Source organism: Macadamia integrifolia, chromosome 7, assembly GCF_013358625.1.
Source record: "Macadamia integrifolia cultivar HAES 741 chromosome 7, SCU_Mint_v3, whole genome shotgun sequence".
In the NCBI taxonomy this organism is placed as follows: Eukaryota; Viridiplantae; Streptophyta; class Magnoliopsida; order Proteales; family Proteaceae; genus Macadamia; species Macadamia integrifolia.
Genome location: NC_056563.1, coordinates 5,863,292 through 5,880,033, shown reverse-complemented (window position 1 = coordinate 5,880,033; position 16,742 = coordinate 5,863,292). Strand labels below are relative to the sequence as shown.

The 16,742-nt window shown below is 36.7% G+C and overlaps 1 protein-coding gene and 1 non-coding gene across 2 annotated transcripts; one reads left to right on the top strand and one right to left on the bottom strand.

The window, feature by feature from the left end:
* Nucleotides 1-1,666: 1,666 nt before the first annotated feature.
* LOC122083848 (protein PAM68, chloroplastic-like) lies at nt 1,667-2,476 on the bottom strand. The gene has a single exon (XM_042651760.1). The coding sequence runs from the start codon at nt 2,405-2,407 to the stop codon at nt 1,814-1,816; it is 594 nt and encodes a 197-aa protein (XP_042507694.1). The 5' UTR covers nt 2,408-2,476; the 3' UTR covers nt 1,667-1,813.
* A 10,839-nt stretch (nt 2,477-13,315) lies between these two features.
* LOC122085270 lies at nt 13,316-13,422 on the top strand. The gene has a single exon (XR_006142052.1). It is a non-coding gene; the product is annotated as a small nucleolar RNA R71 (small nucleolar RNA).
* Nucleotides 13,423-16,742: the final 3,320 nt, after the last annotated feature.

The following is a 16,742-nucleotide window of genomic DNA, read 5'->3' as shown; positions in this document are numbered from 1 at the left end:
AAGGCATCTGACTTGGTCCTTCATATCTGCAATTCCTTGACAGCTACAGATAGCCTAAGCTTCATCTTCCTCTGGTCCATTCACACACCTGTGCCCTCTAGCTGCAATATAGTTTCCCCTACAACCTCATTTGACAATACCTATAACAATGAGTTTGGAGTCAACTCTCCCCGAAGGTAAAACTCTCTTCCATCTCCAACAAGGGGAGGTTTCTAGGCTTGGACAGAGACTCTCCACTCTTCCAGATACTTTTCCAAATTTTGGTCTTTAGGTAATTAGAATACTAATAATAATTATAATTTTGATCTTTAGGTAATTTGAATACCCATCATTGGAAATGTTCTCAGGTTGTGCTGGTTAGCCCAAAGTGCTTCATGATACTTTGAAGCGTCTGAATTCTGAACCTTACCTTTTTTTTTTTTTTTCTAGGTCAGATGGTCAAATTGTTCAGTCCAGGTTAATGTCTCATTCCACAAATTTGAAAAATGGGACAAAGTTTTTTGTCTGCGAGAGACCCCTAGACTACAGGTATAGGAGGAGCACAATGACCACCGTATCCACGCACACGATGTGGGTGGGTGCAGGGGCCTCTTGCAAAAAGAAAAACACTGCCCCTCGAAAATTTAACTCTTCCCTTGAGAGAAGAAAGTTGTTCGTGTAGCTGTGAGTCTGGTACACTAGCATGGGAGATAACAATATTGTTTTCTATGTAAGTAGTTAAGAGTGGAGAGAGAAACAACACATTTCATAACCCACGATTATAGGGTTTTCAAAATTCCCCCAAAAATTGTGGTTCTCTCTCATCCTCGTCTAGTTCTTTTCTCTCATCTCTTCATGTTAATTTGGGAAGAACAACTCCAACGCGCCGCCGATCTTGTTGCCTACGCATGTAGGGTCGTTAGTTTTTTAAGTATTGCAATCCTTTGGAGAACCTGCACTCTAGTGGGTTTTGAGGTTATCCTAAACCCTTTTGTATGTATTTTCTTGAACTTGTATTATACTTTTCACTGCGTGATATGCAAATTTTTGTCGACCATTCTCCACCAATAAAGAACAAATTTAACCCAAATTAAAACCTGATTACACCACAACACTAATCTTCATCTTCACTATGATAATCAGTATTGCTTGTACATACTCATTTTAATTATATCCACTAAATTGTCACTTCAAGAAGACAACTGCTAGCATAGTTGGTTGGTTCTTCAACACTAGAGCGCATGCGGCTAGGAGATCACGGGTTGAACTCTTCTATCTTCACTTGTGCCTTAAACCCGCTTTCCCCCTCTTCTTTTACTCTCCAAGAAGCTATAATTTAACCAAGAATAAATAAAATAAAATAAAAAATAAAATCAAAGCAATCATCATGCCAAAAATAGAAAAGTTTTCTCCTTAATGGTAGTGGTAGATGATAAACCATCATCTGTGGTTCTTCCCATTGTGAAAGAACAATCAGTTTTGTTCATGAACCAATGGGTCCTTTAGTTCTTCCATGCATAAACCAGCAATGAAACCCAGATGGCCTGTGCAACTCGCTCTCCTCTGTATTGGCCAATCCACAGAAGAACTGCAACCCTCAATTTGGCTACTTGCCTGGTTCCTCCTTGAAATCAGATTCCTCAATCCGCAGTTCCACATTCATTTGTTCATAGACCACTACTTCCCATTTGTGAAATAACCCACATCATATATCGCCAAATTAATCAAAATTTTCAATACAGAAATACAAAGAAATATACTCTGTTCTTTCAGCCCCATACAGGAGGAGACGGAAATCCCTCATAAAAAACTCTCTCTCTCTCTCTCTCTCTCTCTACTTCTTTCCTGATCTTCCCCACAGAGATTGCCAGAACACAGGCCAATTCTTCTGAGCTTCATTCCATCCCAATAAAGACCCTTCCCTCATCGGATCCCAGCTCGACGACACGATCCCATAGCTCACCCCCGACAGAGCCAATCCAAAGAAGATGAACGATACTCCGAAAGGAATCCATGTGGGGACATCAATTTTCATCACTACCTTCAGGTAATAGAAGAACGGGAAGAACAACAACCCAGTGAAGAGCGGAATCCCAACCGAGAATCCCATCCTGCTCATCATCCGGTTCGTAACTACCTCAGGTATCGTGTCGTCAACAGGTTCTTCTTCGGCATCGGGATCATCTTCATCGTCTCTCTTTGGCTGCTTCTTCGTCTTGCTTTTCTTCGGGGACGCTGCCCCAAAGCCTCTCGGGTTCTTTAGAGCTGCTGAGTACCGTGTCGCCGGCGGCGGCCGGAAGGAAGGATTTTGGGTTTGAAAGGGTTTGGTTTGGATGATCGGAAGGAAATTTGAGATGGGTTTGGTTCGGGTGGAGGGTGGAGAGGGAGATAGAAAGGATTTGATGCATTGTAATGGGTAAGATTCCATGGCGATGTTGTTCGATTTTTTTCTTCTGTCAGCGATTGTGGGCTTCTTCTTTTTCCTCCTGAATAAGACTTATCCGATGAGGTAGAGGGACTGGTAGCTTTGTTAGACCAAAGTAATTGTCTACAAGAATACGAGTAGTACATAGGAACTGAACCGAACTGATCCTCACCGCACTGCATGGTATTGGTCCTTTGGTCTAGTCTTGGTTACACTTTTTTTTTTTTTTTTTAAGTAAAGAAAGGAAGCTACTTGCGTGCAAGGGTGTCAATTCTAACTTCGCACCGATAGGCCTGATCGAGCCCGACACATTTATGGTTTGATTTGGACCGGCTCGTTATGTTCATGGTGCAAGCAGCTAGCCTGTTGGGGGGCGGACCGAATTGACACGTTTATATAACAGGTTTGAATTGATTCATTGTAGCCCAACCTAGTCCAACCCCCTTTAATACTATATAAAATTCTTATTTTGCCACTACTAATAAGATATAAATTAAGCTTTCTTACACTTTGCTTTGTAATAGGATTTAATTTAATTAAGCTTTATTTTGTGAGTTGTAAAGGTCATAATCTTTTTTTTTTTTTTTTTTTTTTGTAAGAACAACTATAATTTCATGTCATTTTTTATTAAAGACTTGCCTCATATATTTTTTGGCATTCAACCCACTTAAGAAAAGAATTTTAGGATAGGCACATTTCAAGTTTGTTTAGAGCCCATTTAGACTTAAATATGTCCGTAGCCCGGTTAAGGTTCGGTTAAGACCCTTTTAAGAAAGCCTGATTAAAACCTAACACCGATTAACCCAATTATAAACTGTATCATGCCCCCAAAGCTAGACCTATTTACTTAAACGGGGGTTCACGATGCAAGGCTTCCAAGTGGTCAACCCCGATTAAGCCCGATCAAGACCGACAAGGCCCGATTGTTTGACACCCCTATTTGCGCGTCTATGTCTAGATACAGAAGGAGCAGAAAGACACTGCTACTCTTGCACAATCTCCTAATGGCCTGCTTGTTGGCTTGTACTTGTGCCAGCAGCGTAGCGTTCTCTTGCCAACCTTTTTATTTTTTTGATAGAATACTATTTTTAACCTAAGGTAAAGCATAAAGCGAGTCGAAGTATCTACATTTTTTTTTTTTTGTTGCAAGCGATGTATCTACATGAATGTGAGCTTAATCCACGGCCAACCTAATCAATCTTTGCTTTGGGAGTGGCTTCCTAGATTTAGGGGATCAAAGGCTCGACGTGATATGGTTTCTGTCTTTGTTTAGGTTAGAGTTTTAAAGGTGAGCTCTCTAAACACTTATGAATCTGAGATGGGTAAAAGACCAGATAAAAATGTCTACCTAAACAAAAGGGATGACTCAAGGATCAAGCAATAGGAGCAATAAGAGGTGGTTGGCTTTTATCACTCGATACGAGCGTTATATGGCTATTGGAGGTTCCTCGGCGACCAGCTTTCCTAGGCAGTCGACCAGCATTAACCAAGTTTTAAAAAAAATAAGGGCGGGAATCACCTCCCTTTGGTGTTGGACAAGTTTGTCCAAGAGAAATCTTCCCTCTAGAAATAGAGTGTGAATTTAGCTGTTAAAGACCTTTTTATGTATCACTCTCTTGCTTTCTTGCGCCTTCAAGCTCCCTTCTCCCTTGTTCAAGATTTCCTTTGTTGATTTCTATAAAAAAGTTTTCTTTGTATTGTTGAGCACAACTCTGGGAATTTTAATGAGGTCTAGTTATTGAGGGCAATAAAAGGGCAATAAAACTGGAGAGGCCTTCTTGGGTCTGTTTCATCTTGGGGATTGATTCACAAGAACCCTTTGCACCATTGGGGTGAAAAGAATCTTAATGGTAGTGATTACTTTGGCATCATTTAGTAATTGTTGCAGTGATGAATTGCAGTTCTACTAGGGCTGTACTTCAAGTAGAGCCTTCACTCTCATCCCGTCAGTGAGTGATTTAATAATTTTGATTAGTCTACTGTTGTACTAGTCACTAAAACTATCCATGTACTGTTATCATATACCACAATAACTAATGGGGCAAAGTATTTGGAAAACTAAGTAAGTTGTTGTTCCCCATGCCATATTCCAAGTGTGTTAAAAAGGCCTACCATGCAGGCAAGTTTACTGTGGGATTCAGAAAATAAGAAAACTTGGGCTGCAAAACCAAAACGAAGTTCCTTATCTCTCTTACACACAAACATACAAACACTGATCTCTTGGGGATATGATGTCTTTAATTTTGTCTAAGGTTTTATGGGTATTTCTGAAAATTTCTCATATAGGGTTTCACTATATATTTTCTCCATTGATAGTGAAGCAAAATCTCATCTCACCGAAAATGTAGGTATTCTTGTCGAACCTCGTAAATATGTGTACATTATTTGTTCTTGTTTTTAAATTCTTTTCTGCATCATATTTAGGGTCACCCTATAGATTACGAAGATTTTATACTATAGATTACTGAAACTTTTGCATCCTTTCTCTTGAGCTTACTTATTGGAACTTATGGTTCATACATAAGAAAACCTCTACAAGATGAATGGGGAGTAGTAACACTTGTCCGGTCAAGAATTTGCTTCTGCCATATTTTGGTTCTTGTTGATTTACAAATTACAAATGAGTTGGATAAAGAAGTTCTCCTTCCGTTGGAGAATTTGTCATTTATTTTTTTGGCCCCTCCTTTATAAAGTGAGATTGGTCTCAAGATATTTGGTTCAGCAGCAAAACAAAGATGACACGGCAGTCCCATCCATGAATCAAAACACGCCATTTCCCAAGGACCCATTCCAGTAAATGTGGTTCTTGAGGGCATGGATTCAGGTTATGGCTAAGATTCACATCCAATTGGATCTCACCCAGAACTGAATGTAGAAAAGCCTTCCACTGGCAGGCGGCGATCTGAGAGCAGTGAAGATATGCATTTGGAAGGAGGAAGAGAGAGAATTTATCAAAAAAAAAAAAAGGGAAGGAGAGAAGAGATAGTCTCTTAACCAAGGAGCTGATATAATTAAGCATTTATTGCTGTGTCAAGTTGCAATTAATAATAGCTAAATCAAATTTTGGTTGCATTTGGAGCCTATATTCATATCTTAAAGTGGAGGAGTTGATGTCTGTTTGAGATTTTAAAATGTAACCACAAGCGTACGGATCAGTGTAGCTACGGGTCGAACACAGGGAGAGCAACCACTTTATTTTTTTACTTCTTTAATAATGCGAAAGTGAACCGATTAATGATTGTGATCTAATTCTAATTACCGTCCTAAACATATGTATCTAAAATAACGTCCTAACCATTCGTCATCTAAGAATTTAAACACGGAAGCCATGCAATTAAAATTAAATAAATAAATAGCTGAAAATAAACACCCCACACAATTAAAAAGCAATGAAGGAAAAAAAAATGTTGAAATAAAAATAAAGTAAAAGAAAGGGGATAATCTAGAGAGAGACTCATAAGTAGGTATCTCTACTTAGCCCGAGGGATGCATCATAATATGAGCTTCCCTACTTTACCAGAGAGTCACTCTTACAAGGATTGCTCTACTTGGCTTTAGGGAAAGGGAGACAATTAAAATAAAAACAATAAAATGATGGTTCTATGGCTAGGAGGGGCAAAACCAACACATACACTAGCTATGAACTTTGGAGAAAATGGATAGCAATAATGTAATGACTGAAATTAAAATCCTAAATTAAGAAAGAAAGGGTAGTCAGAAGAGGGAATGAGAGGGGGGAATTACTTAAGGAGCCTACTTACTTGAACTTCATCCCTTGAACTGAAAATTGATCGATTTGAGATACTACTAGTACTAAAAACCAGATCTGGATAAACCAAATCTGAAATTTCTAGTACTAGAGAAAACAAATCTGAAGAAAAAAATTGAACTTGAAAGACATGCTTCATAGCTTGTTCTTATCACCTAGAACTAAGCCTAGAACTAGAACTTGAAAATTATAACTTCAATTGTTTAAAAAATAAAAATAAAAGACTGAATCAAAAACAAAAATGCTTTCATTAATTGAATAAAAAGAATTTACAAAAGTGTTTAAAGCATAAACCTAAAACTAGAGCTAGAGAAAGAGATAGAACAATTAAGAAAAAATCCTAAAAGAAGAATGAAATGCCTCATCCCCATGTATTAATTCTATTATATAGAGAATGGGGGAGGGAAGCTAATGATTTTAGCTTCTAAAAAAAAAAGATATTTTTTTTATCTTGTTGATGAAGTGGAGGAGAGAGAAGAGAGAAAACGTGTAGAGAGAGATCTCCCATGATTTTTCTTGCCTTTTTCTTCATATTTTTTCTCCCTTTTTCTATTTTTCTCTCTCTTCTTGCACAAAAACCTCAACAAAATGGCAGCTAAGAGGTTCAAACTTGAGACCTCCTAATAAGCAAGGGATTTTGCACACCACAACTCACCAACTACGCTAGGTAGTTGTTACCAAAAACAAATCTTCAATCACTTAAGGATGTGGTCCATCGATCCCTGTTGGTATTTGGAATATTCTTTATACCCTTGGGACAACTACAGATGTGTTGGTTCTGCATCTTGGTTCAGTTCTAATCCATTATTATTTTTCTGACCCGAAAAGAATAATCACTTGTATGGTTGACCAAACGGATGTGTACTTGCAATTGAACACTTCCATCTTGCTCAGAATTTCATCCTCTTCGCAACCATAAAAAGAAATATGACATCTTTACTGTAAAATTAGAGATATAGCATCCGATAGTCCTTAAGGCCTTGAAAATATAAAACCTACAAAAAGAGAGTAAAACCCTTAGCTCCATCCTAAATATGTAAAATGCATGTTTTACTACACTAGATTTCACACATAAATGTGCTCATCAGAATTTTCCCACACTTAGACTTTGCTAATCCTTGAGCAAAATAAAAAGAAAAAGAATAAAAACAAAAAACCTAACTCACTTTCGTAGGAATCACGATTGCACTTAGCATGTGCAACAAGCCTTTAAACCCATAGGTCACCCCTAGGGAATGATTTGTGTCTCGTGGGTGTTTGTAGTGAATATACACCCAAAATTCAGAATAAATAAATCCTAACATTGGCTAAAGGTAAGGGCCATACCGATCCGGAGCAAAGATAATTCTTCTTACAAAGGACCCCCACACTTGAACTTTTATTACTCTCTATCAATTCCAGGCACTAGCATATTTCTTAATTTGGAACTCACTTTGTCTCTTCCAAAACATCCTTATCTTAAGGTAAAACCACTTGTGAAGAAATAGGGAACCAATGACTAAGGCGTTGGAGTGTTTTTGACCAAACATATTACCTAGCATTAATGACATTTGTATATTTTTTTCTTCTTTTTTCACTTAATAAACTCTATTCTACTTTACTACTTTTGGCCTGAATGACATGGTTGAGCAAACACCAGACACCCAAGTTACTATGTAGCTTCGTTTTTTGCATATGCCCACAAAGACAATGATGCTAGAGTTCTTTTAGAAGTTTTCTCCTTAGGAATTTCGATCAAGACACCACGCTTCTTGAGGTGCAATGCCCTGTTTAGTTCCAAGGTAATCAACTTGTATTCTTCTTTATACCGCATTTCACATTTCATTTAAAATTTGTGCATTTGTCAACTCGTGCCAAATTAAAAAGAATGTCTTAACTCCAAATCAAAAGTTCAAGGAACCCACAGACTTACATCTGGTCCAACACCATAAAACAAGGGTCTCTTATTTTTCAAAAGAAAGTCTCATCTCAAGACACAGACTTGTTTCTTTCTTCTCAACAGGGTTTTTATATGTTCAAAATGGGTACCTTAGTCAAAACATTTACTTTCATACATCAAGCATCTGAATGGTATGATCATTAGCCAAAAGCCAAAGTAGGACTTCATCCTTAGCAAGCTCAAAAATAAAAAAGAAAAACAAACAAAACAAAGTGGAAAAAACAAAAATTGGTTTCCCTCCCCCACACTTAAGTTATGCAATGTCCTCAATGCATGGAAAGAATTAAAAGCGAAGACAATGCAAGGGGGTCATACCTGATTAAAAGTTATTCATCAATGTAAAGAGGTTCATGGAGATCTATGACCTCTTCACTACCAGTAGTAGGAAACTCAATGAACGGTTTCAAACGCTGACCATTAACCTTCGAAATTACCCCTGTTCCTGGATTCAGAATCTCCACAGCCCCATGGGGATATACATTATGGACAATAAACGGGTCATCCCATCTGGATCTAAGCTTACCAGGGAAGAGATGCAATCAAGAGTTATACAATAAGACCTTATCACCAATTATAAAAGATTTATGCAGAATGTGCTTATCATGGATAGCTTTGGTATTTTCCTTGTAAATCCTAGAACTTTCATAGGCATCATTCCTAAGTTCCTCCAACGTAGATTGTTAGAGCCTACTATGAATTCCGGCATCAGACAAATCAAAGTTGAGCTTCTTGATGGCCCAAAAGGCCTTATGCTCCAACTCAACTGGTAAGTGACAAACTTTTCCATACACCATACGGTAGGGAGACTGACCAAGGTCGATCTTGAATGCAGTCCGATGGGCCCATAGGGCATCAATGAGCCTAAGGGACCAATCCTTACTGTTGGGATTAATAGTTTTCTCCAAGATTTGTTTGATCTGCCTATTAGACACCTCCATTTGACCAATAGTTTAGAGTGATAAGGGGTAGATAACTTATGGGTGACTCATACTTTTTCATTAAGGCCTCAAAAGGCCGATTACAAAAATGAGTACCCCTATCACTAATTATTGCACATGGTGCACCAAAGCGAAAAAAATATTCTCTTTGAGAAATTGAACCACCACTTTGTGGTCATTAGATTTACAAGGTATGGCCTCTATCCATTTAAAAACGTAATCAACAGCCAGAAGTATGTACAAATTTCTAAAGGAATTAGGGAATGGTCACATGAAATCGATGCCTTATACATCAAAGATCTCAACTACCAAAATAGAGTTGAGAGGCATCATGTTCCTCTTATTGATATGGCAAAAAGACTAGCAAGCGGGACAAACCTTGTAAAAATTAAAAGCATCTCTAAAAAGAGTAGGCCAATAAAATCGGCATTAGAGAATCTTTGCGGCAGTCTTCTTAGGTCCAAAGTGTCCACCACATGCATAATCATAGTAAAAAGAGAGAATAGAATGTTGTTTATGATCAAGAACACATCATCAGATAATCTGATCCGGAACATATCTTAAACAAATAAGGATCATCCCAGAAAAAGTGTTTAACTTGGGAATAAAACCTATACTTATCTTGGGTGGACCAGTGATCCGGAATCACACCTGAAACTAAGAAGTTAACAATGTCAGCAAACCATGGTTCACTAGACACTGTAAATAACTGTTCGTCTAGAAAGTTCTCGTTGACTGGAGAATCGACAATCAATGAATTGAGAAGCTAGGATAAATGGTCTGCAACTAGGTTTTCAGCTCCTTTCTTATCCCTAATTTCTAAATTAAACTCTTGCAAAAGTAAAACCCAACTAATGAGATGGGTTTTGGCATCTTTCTTCTGAACTACGTATCTAAGAGCAGAATGATCAGTATACACCACCACATGTGAACCAACTAAGTAAGACTAAAACTTTTCTAATGCAAACACAACAACTAAAAATTCTTTTTCAATGGTTATATAATTGAGTTGTGCATCATTTAAGGTCCTACTAGCATAGTAAATGATAGTGGATAACTTATTAATCCTTTGACCAAAAATCGCTCCTATGATAAAATTTGAAGCATCACACATCAGTTCAAATGGTTCGATCCAAACAGGTGGTTGAACAATGGATGCATTGGTCAACTCCTTTTTAAATTGTTTGAAAGATTCTAAGCACTTTTTAGAAAACTCAAAAGTTTGATTTTTGACAAGTAATAAAGTGAGAGGTTGAGCTAATTGACTAAAGTTCTTAATAAACCTTTTGTAGAATCCCGCATGCCCTAGAAAGGATCGAACGTCCTTAATAGATTGAGGAGGTGGTAAATTATCAATTAAATCTACTTTGGCTCTATCTACCTTAATTCCCTCCTTAGATATTACATGGCCTAAAATAATACCAGATTTAACCATGAAATGACATTTCTCCCAATTCAAAATCAAATTCTTAGATATGCACCTTTTCAAAACTAGAGAAAGATGATGAAGACATTCAGAATAGGAATTCCCATGAATTGAAAAGTCATCCATAAATACTTCTAACAATTTTTCGACCATGTCAGAAAAGATGCTCATCATGCATCGTTGGAACGTAGCAGGGGCATTGCAAAGCCCAAAGGGCATACGCCTGTAAGCAAATGTTCCATATGGGCATGTAAAAGTGGTCTTATGTTAGTCCTCTAAAGCAATTGAGATCTGGTTATAGTCGGAATATCCATCAAGAAAATAATAGTATTCATGTCTAGCTAATCTCTCTAAAATTTTGTCAATGAATGGTAATGAAAAGTGGTCCTTTTAGGTTGCCCACATTAAGTTTTCTGTAGTCTATGCACACTCTCCACCCTGATTGGACACGGGTTAGAATTAGTTCATTATTGGCATTGAGAACTACAATCATCCCAGACTTCTTAGGCACTACGTGAACTGGGCTTACCCATTGGTTGTCAGAAATAGGATAAATTATTCCATGATCCAGTCACTTTAGATCTCTTTCTTAATGACTTCCATCATCACTGAGTTAGCTCTTCTTTGGGGTTCCGTGGATGATTTGGAATCCTCTATAAGATGTATATGATGTTGCATAATAAAAGGACTTATACCCTTGATATCAGCCATGGTCCAACCTAGGGCTTCCTTATTATCTTTTAACATTTTAAGTAATTCCTCTTCCTAGCTAGAAATCAAATTTAAAGAAATTATTATAGAAAGAGTTTGGTCAAGCCCTAAGAAAGCATACTTCAAATTAGATGGCAACTCCTTAAGATCTAGCTTAGGGTGCTCAACTATAGAAGGTTTGGGAATGAAATTGGAAATGGGCCATAAGGGCTACACAAGTGTGTGAAGACTCAAGACTTCAGAAAATAAATTTTTACTATCATCATCCAACTCCTCTATACACTCTTAAAATTCTGAATCAAAATCAATATCAAAGTTGATAATCAAATCATCAGAAAAATCCAGAAAATCCTTAAGCATATTGATCTCTTCTTCCATATGTGGTTGCTTGCCTATCCTAAACATGCTAAACTCAATAGTTTGGTTGCTAAAAGATAACCTTAGAAAATCATTCCGGCAGTTGATTAATGCATTACTGATAGCCAAGAATGGTCCTCCTAGAATTATTGAGATTTCATCGTTGATTGAGAAGGCGTTAGTATCTAACACAATGAAATCAACAGGGAAAATAAATTCTCCCACCTTTAATAAGACATCCTCAACCATCCTTTTAGGAATCTTAACAGACCTATCTACCAATTGAAGAGTAGTTCCAGTGGTTTTCAATTCTCCTAATCCTAGTTGCTTATACACATGGTAAGGTAAAAGATTCACACTTACGCCAAGGTCAAGTCAAGCATGTTCAATGTAGGTGTTGTCTATGACACAAGATATGGTTGGACTCCCTGGATCCTTATACTTAGCTGCTATAAGCTGAGTAATTATGGAATTAATGTTACCTGCCAAGAACATTTTTTTTGGCACACTAGTGATACGTTTGTGAGTACATAAATCTTTCAGTACCTTTGCATAGGCGGGGATCTAGGATATGACATCCAAAAGAGGGATGTTCACTTTTACTTTTTTGAAGACTTCTAAAATTTTATCCATGGAAGCAATCTTCTTTTTGTTTATCAAGCGATCAAGAAATGGGACAAGAGGAACATAAGGACTGTTAGGGATTTACCCTTTTTCAGAAGAATCATTTTTCGTTTCTTCAACCAAATCATCTTTAATTTCAAATGAATCTTTAGGTTCATCAGACGAACCTGGAATAAAAAGAACACTTGTGTCCTCAACTGAAGGAGAGTTAACAGGAGTAATAGATGGGGAAGATTTAAGAACGCTCTGTTGGTACTCTCTACTACTTCTAAGGGTATAAACAACATTACATTGGTTAGAGGGGCCTTGTTGGGTCTGACCTTGTACTATATTCAGTGGTGCATTAGTTGGTGCTTGTGAACTAACAAGTTGATGATGCCTAAGGTTAGGCTCTGGTTGACTAGGTAAAGTTTCTTTCTCCCTTTCAAGCATAATTGAAATAACTTGAGTCAGTTCTCTCATAAGATTTTGATGGCTTGTCATGAGGAGGGTCATATTTTTTTCTAGGTCATTTATTCTACTTACCTCTCCAGTGTTGGTAAACCCAGGGGGTTGCTGATAAGATGACATGAGAGGGGCCCTAGAAAAACTAGCCCAAGGTCCTACATTTGACATAGGAAAAGTATTTTGAAAAAAAGATTGTTGTGCAAAGGGAGGCCTTTGGGGTCCAGGTTGACATTGATTATAAAAATTGGAAGGTCCTGCTTAGTTGCCCTGATTCCAAGAGAAATTTGGATGATTTCTCTATTCTGGATTGTAGGTGTTACTATATGAATTATTTTGGTATAAGACATTAACACTATCATTAGAAGTACCCTCAGGATACCGGCACCAAGCACAAATCTTAACCAAATTGACTGATGATGGCTCTCTAGGAACAATAACTTTAATCATCTTGATTAGGCTATCCAAATGGGCTTCCTTGGCTACTATCCCATCCACAAAATATCATTTTTCTCCTATGGTTCTTTCACTCTCTTGGGTTGATTTCCACTCACGGGTTTTGTCAGCTAAGTCAAGTATGAATTTCTATACCTTTCATTCATCTGTAAAGGATGTGAATCCCTTAGGGCACATAGACTTTATCATTTGTTTAATTAGGTAGTCAATACCCTCATAAATTATTTGATATAAATGCCATAAGTCTAGGCCATAGTGAGGGCATTCTTGGAGTAGATACTTGAATCTTTCTATAAGTTTGAAAAATGACTCACTAGGTTTTTGTCTAAACTAAAGGATATCACTTCTAAGCTTATTGGTCTCCTGAGTTGAGAAAACCTTCTTAAGGAAGACAACTGTGAACTGTTCCCATGAGGTTATGGAATTTGTGGGTAACCCATACAACCACTTCTTAGCTTGGTCTTTTAATGCAAAAGTGATAAACCCAAGCTTAACAGGATCATCAGAAAGCTGTTGGATCTTAATTAGAACATATACCTCTTCAAATTCCCTTAGAAATAGGTATGCATCTTTAGAGGTCAACCCATGGAAGTGGGGCAACATAATGATGTATTGAGATTTAAGTTCAAAATTATTGCCCTGGGCTTGTGGTAGAACTATGCAGGAAGGTTGGGTTGTTCTAGCAGAGTAGAACCTATCTTTTAGAGACTAATGTGAAGGGTTTTGATATTGGTCTCCCATATTGAAAGACTTTAAAGAAAGTAAACGTATAAAGTCACTACTTGTTGGATCTCTTCTTTCCAACCGATTCTTAGTATTACGTACTCACCTAACACTCATGTAACAAAAAACTATCCACAACTAGAGTAAGACAAGCACAAAAGAATGGATATCAAAACTTTTTTTTATGATTTTTTGATTTTTTTTTTTTTTTTTTTGCTTTTTGGGAGCTTACCAGCAGGGATCCAGGGTTGCTCAGGTTAATTCCTAAGGTACTGCTATAGGGCGAAACCTGTCTTTATCATACTATGAGGCATGACAACCTCCACCATTACAATTATTATTGCAAGTTGTTCTTCTCAGGAATTCAATAAAAGAAAAGGAAAAACAAAACAAAGCAAATAAAACACTCCGATTTACCAAAAGAAAGTGAAAAATAACATGAAACTGTCTACCCGGCAACGGCGCCAAAAACTTGTTTGAGATTTTAAAATGTAACCGCAAGCATACGGATCAGTGTAGCTACGAGTTAAACACAGGGAGAGAAGCCACTTTATTTTTTTATTTTTTTTAATAATATGAAAGTGAATCGATTAATGATTGTGATCTAATTCTAATTACCGTCCTAAATATATATATATATATATATATAAAATAACGTCCTAACCATTCGTCATCTAAGAATTTAAACATGCAAGCCACACAATTAAAATTAAATAAATAAGTAGCTGAAAATAAACACACCACTCAATTAAAAAGCAATGAAGGAAAAAAATGCTAAAATAAAAATAAAGTAAAAGAAAGGGGATAAAGCTAGAGAGAGACCCACAAGTAGATTTCTCTACTTAACGTGAGAGATGCATCATATTATGAGCTTCTCTACTTAGCTTTAGGGAAAGAGAGACAATTAAAATAAAAACAATAAAATGATAATTCTATGGCTAGGAGGGGCAAAATCAATACATACACTAGCTATGAACCTTGGGGAAAAGGGATAGCAATAATATAATGACTGAAATTAAAATCCTAAATTAAGAAAGAAAGAGTAGTCAGAAGATGGAATGAGAGAGGGGAGAGAGGACTACTGAAGGAGCCTACTTACTTGAACTTCATCCCTTGAACTGAAAACTTGATCGATTTGAGTTATTACCAGTACTAAAAACTAGATCTGGAATAAACCAAATATGAAATTACTAGTACTAGAGAAAAAAAATCTAAAGAAAAAAATTGAACTTGAAAAACATACTTCATAGCTTATTCTTGTCACCTAGAACTAAGCCTAAAACTAGAACTTGAAAATTACAACTTCAATTGTTTAAACAATAAAAATAAAAGACTAAATAAAAAACAAAAGTACTTACATTAATTGAATAAAAAGAACTTACAAAAGTGTTTAAAGCATAAACCTAGAACTAGAGCTAGAGAAAGAGAAAACTGGAGAAAGAGATAGAACAACTAAAAAAAAACCCTAGAAGAAGAATGAAGTGCTTCCTCTCCTTGTGTTAATTCTATTATATAGAGAATGGGGGAGGAAAGCTAACGATTTTAGCTTCTAAAAAAAAGATTTTTTTTTATCTTGTTGATGAAGTGGAGGAGAGAGAAGGGAAGAACGTGTGGAAAGAGATCTTTCACGATTTTTCTTGCCTTTTTCTTCCTATTTTTTCTCCTTTTTTCTATTTTTCTCTCTCTTTTTGCACAAGAAACCCCTTTGGCCGATTTTTCTTGCTTGGATTTAGATAATATTCTATTTTAATGGAAAATTTCGTCTATACCCTTGTCTTTTTTTTTTTTTTTTTCCTATTTGGCCTCCTAATTAGCAAGGGATTTTGCACACCACAACTCACTAACTACGCTAGGTAGTTGTTGTTACCAAAAATGAATATTCAATCACTTAAAGATGTGGTCCATCGATCATTGTTGGCATTTGAAATATTCTTTATACCCTTGAGACAACTGCAGATGGGCTGGTTCTGCATCTCGGTTCAGTTCTGATCCATTATTTTTTTTCTGACCCGAAAAGAATAATCACTTGTACAGTTGACCAAACGAATGTGTACTTGCAATTGAACACTTCCATCTTGCTCAGAATTTTGTCCTCTTCGCAACTTTGAAAAGAAATATGGCCTCTTTAAGTGTAAAATTGGAGATATAACACCCAATAGTCCTTAAGGCCTTGAAAATATATAACCTGCAAAAAGAGAGTAAAACCCAAGATAGCTCTATTCTAAATATATAAAATGCATGTTTTACTACACTAGATTTCACACATAAATATGCTCGTCAATGTCTCTAGAGCGCGCACCCTAAAAAAAATCTAATAGAATTTTAAAATTTTATATTGTTCATCCATGAATCTAAGATCATCGTTATTCCCCACTTTCATGTTCAAGGCCCGAAAATGCCTTTCACTATTCTTCACACCTATCCAAACATAATGATGGAAAGAATTTCTTCTTTGCCATCATTTAAGTGAATCTCTATCAAACTAGTGGTTTTATTTACAATTTTTTTTAAATGAATTTTACTAGGAAATAATGACTTAAAATTTTCCTCTCATACAGTTCTTAATTACCTCAAAACAAATGAGCCCTTAATTCCTTTGTAGAATAAAATACCCTTGAAAATTGGGAGCTATGAATATAATAACCTAAACACAAGGGAGCAGTGCCGCTGCAGCCTGAGACTACTCCGTGACATCCCCATACTGCCACATATTGGTCCCCCCTGTTTGAGATCTAAAATGTAACCGCAAGCGTACGAATCAGTGTAGCTACGGGTCAAACACAGGGAGAGCAACCACTTTATTTTTTATTTCTTTTAATAATGCGAAAGTGAACTGATTAATGGTTGTGATCTAATTCTAATTACCGTCCTAAAAATAACGTCCTAACCATTCGTCATCTAAGAATTTAAAGACGCAAGCCACGCAATTAAAATTAAATAAATAAATAACT

Excerpts from the sequence above, each read along its gene's own strand:
- LOC122083848 (XM_042651760.1), bottom strand. The coding sequence starts at position 2,407 with ATGGAATCTTACCCATTACAATGCATCAAATCCTTTCTATCTCCCTCT.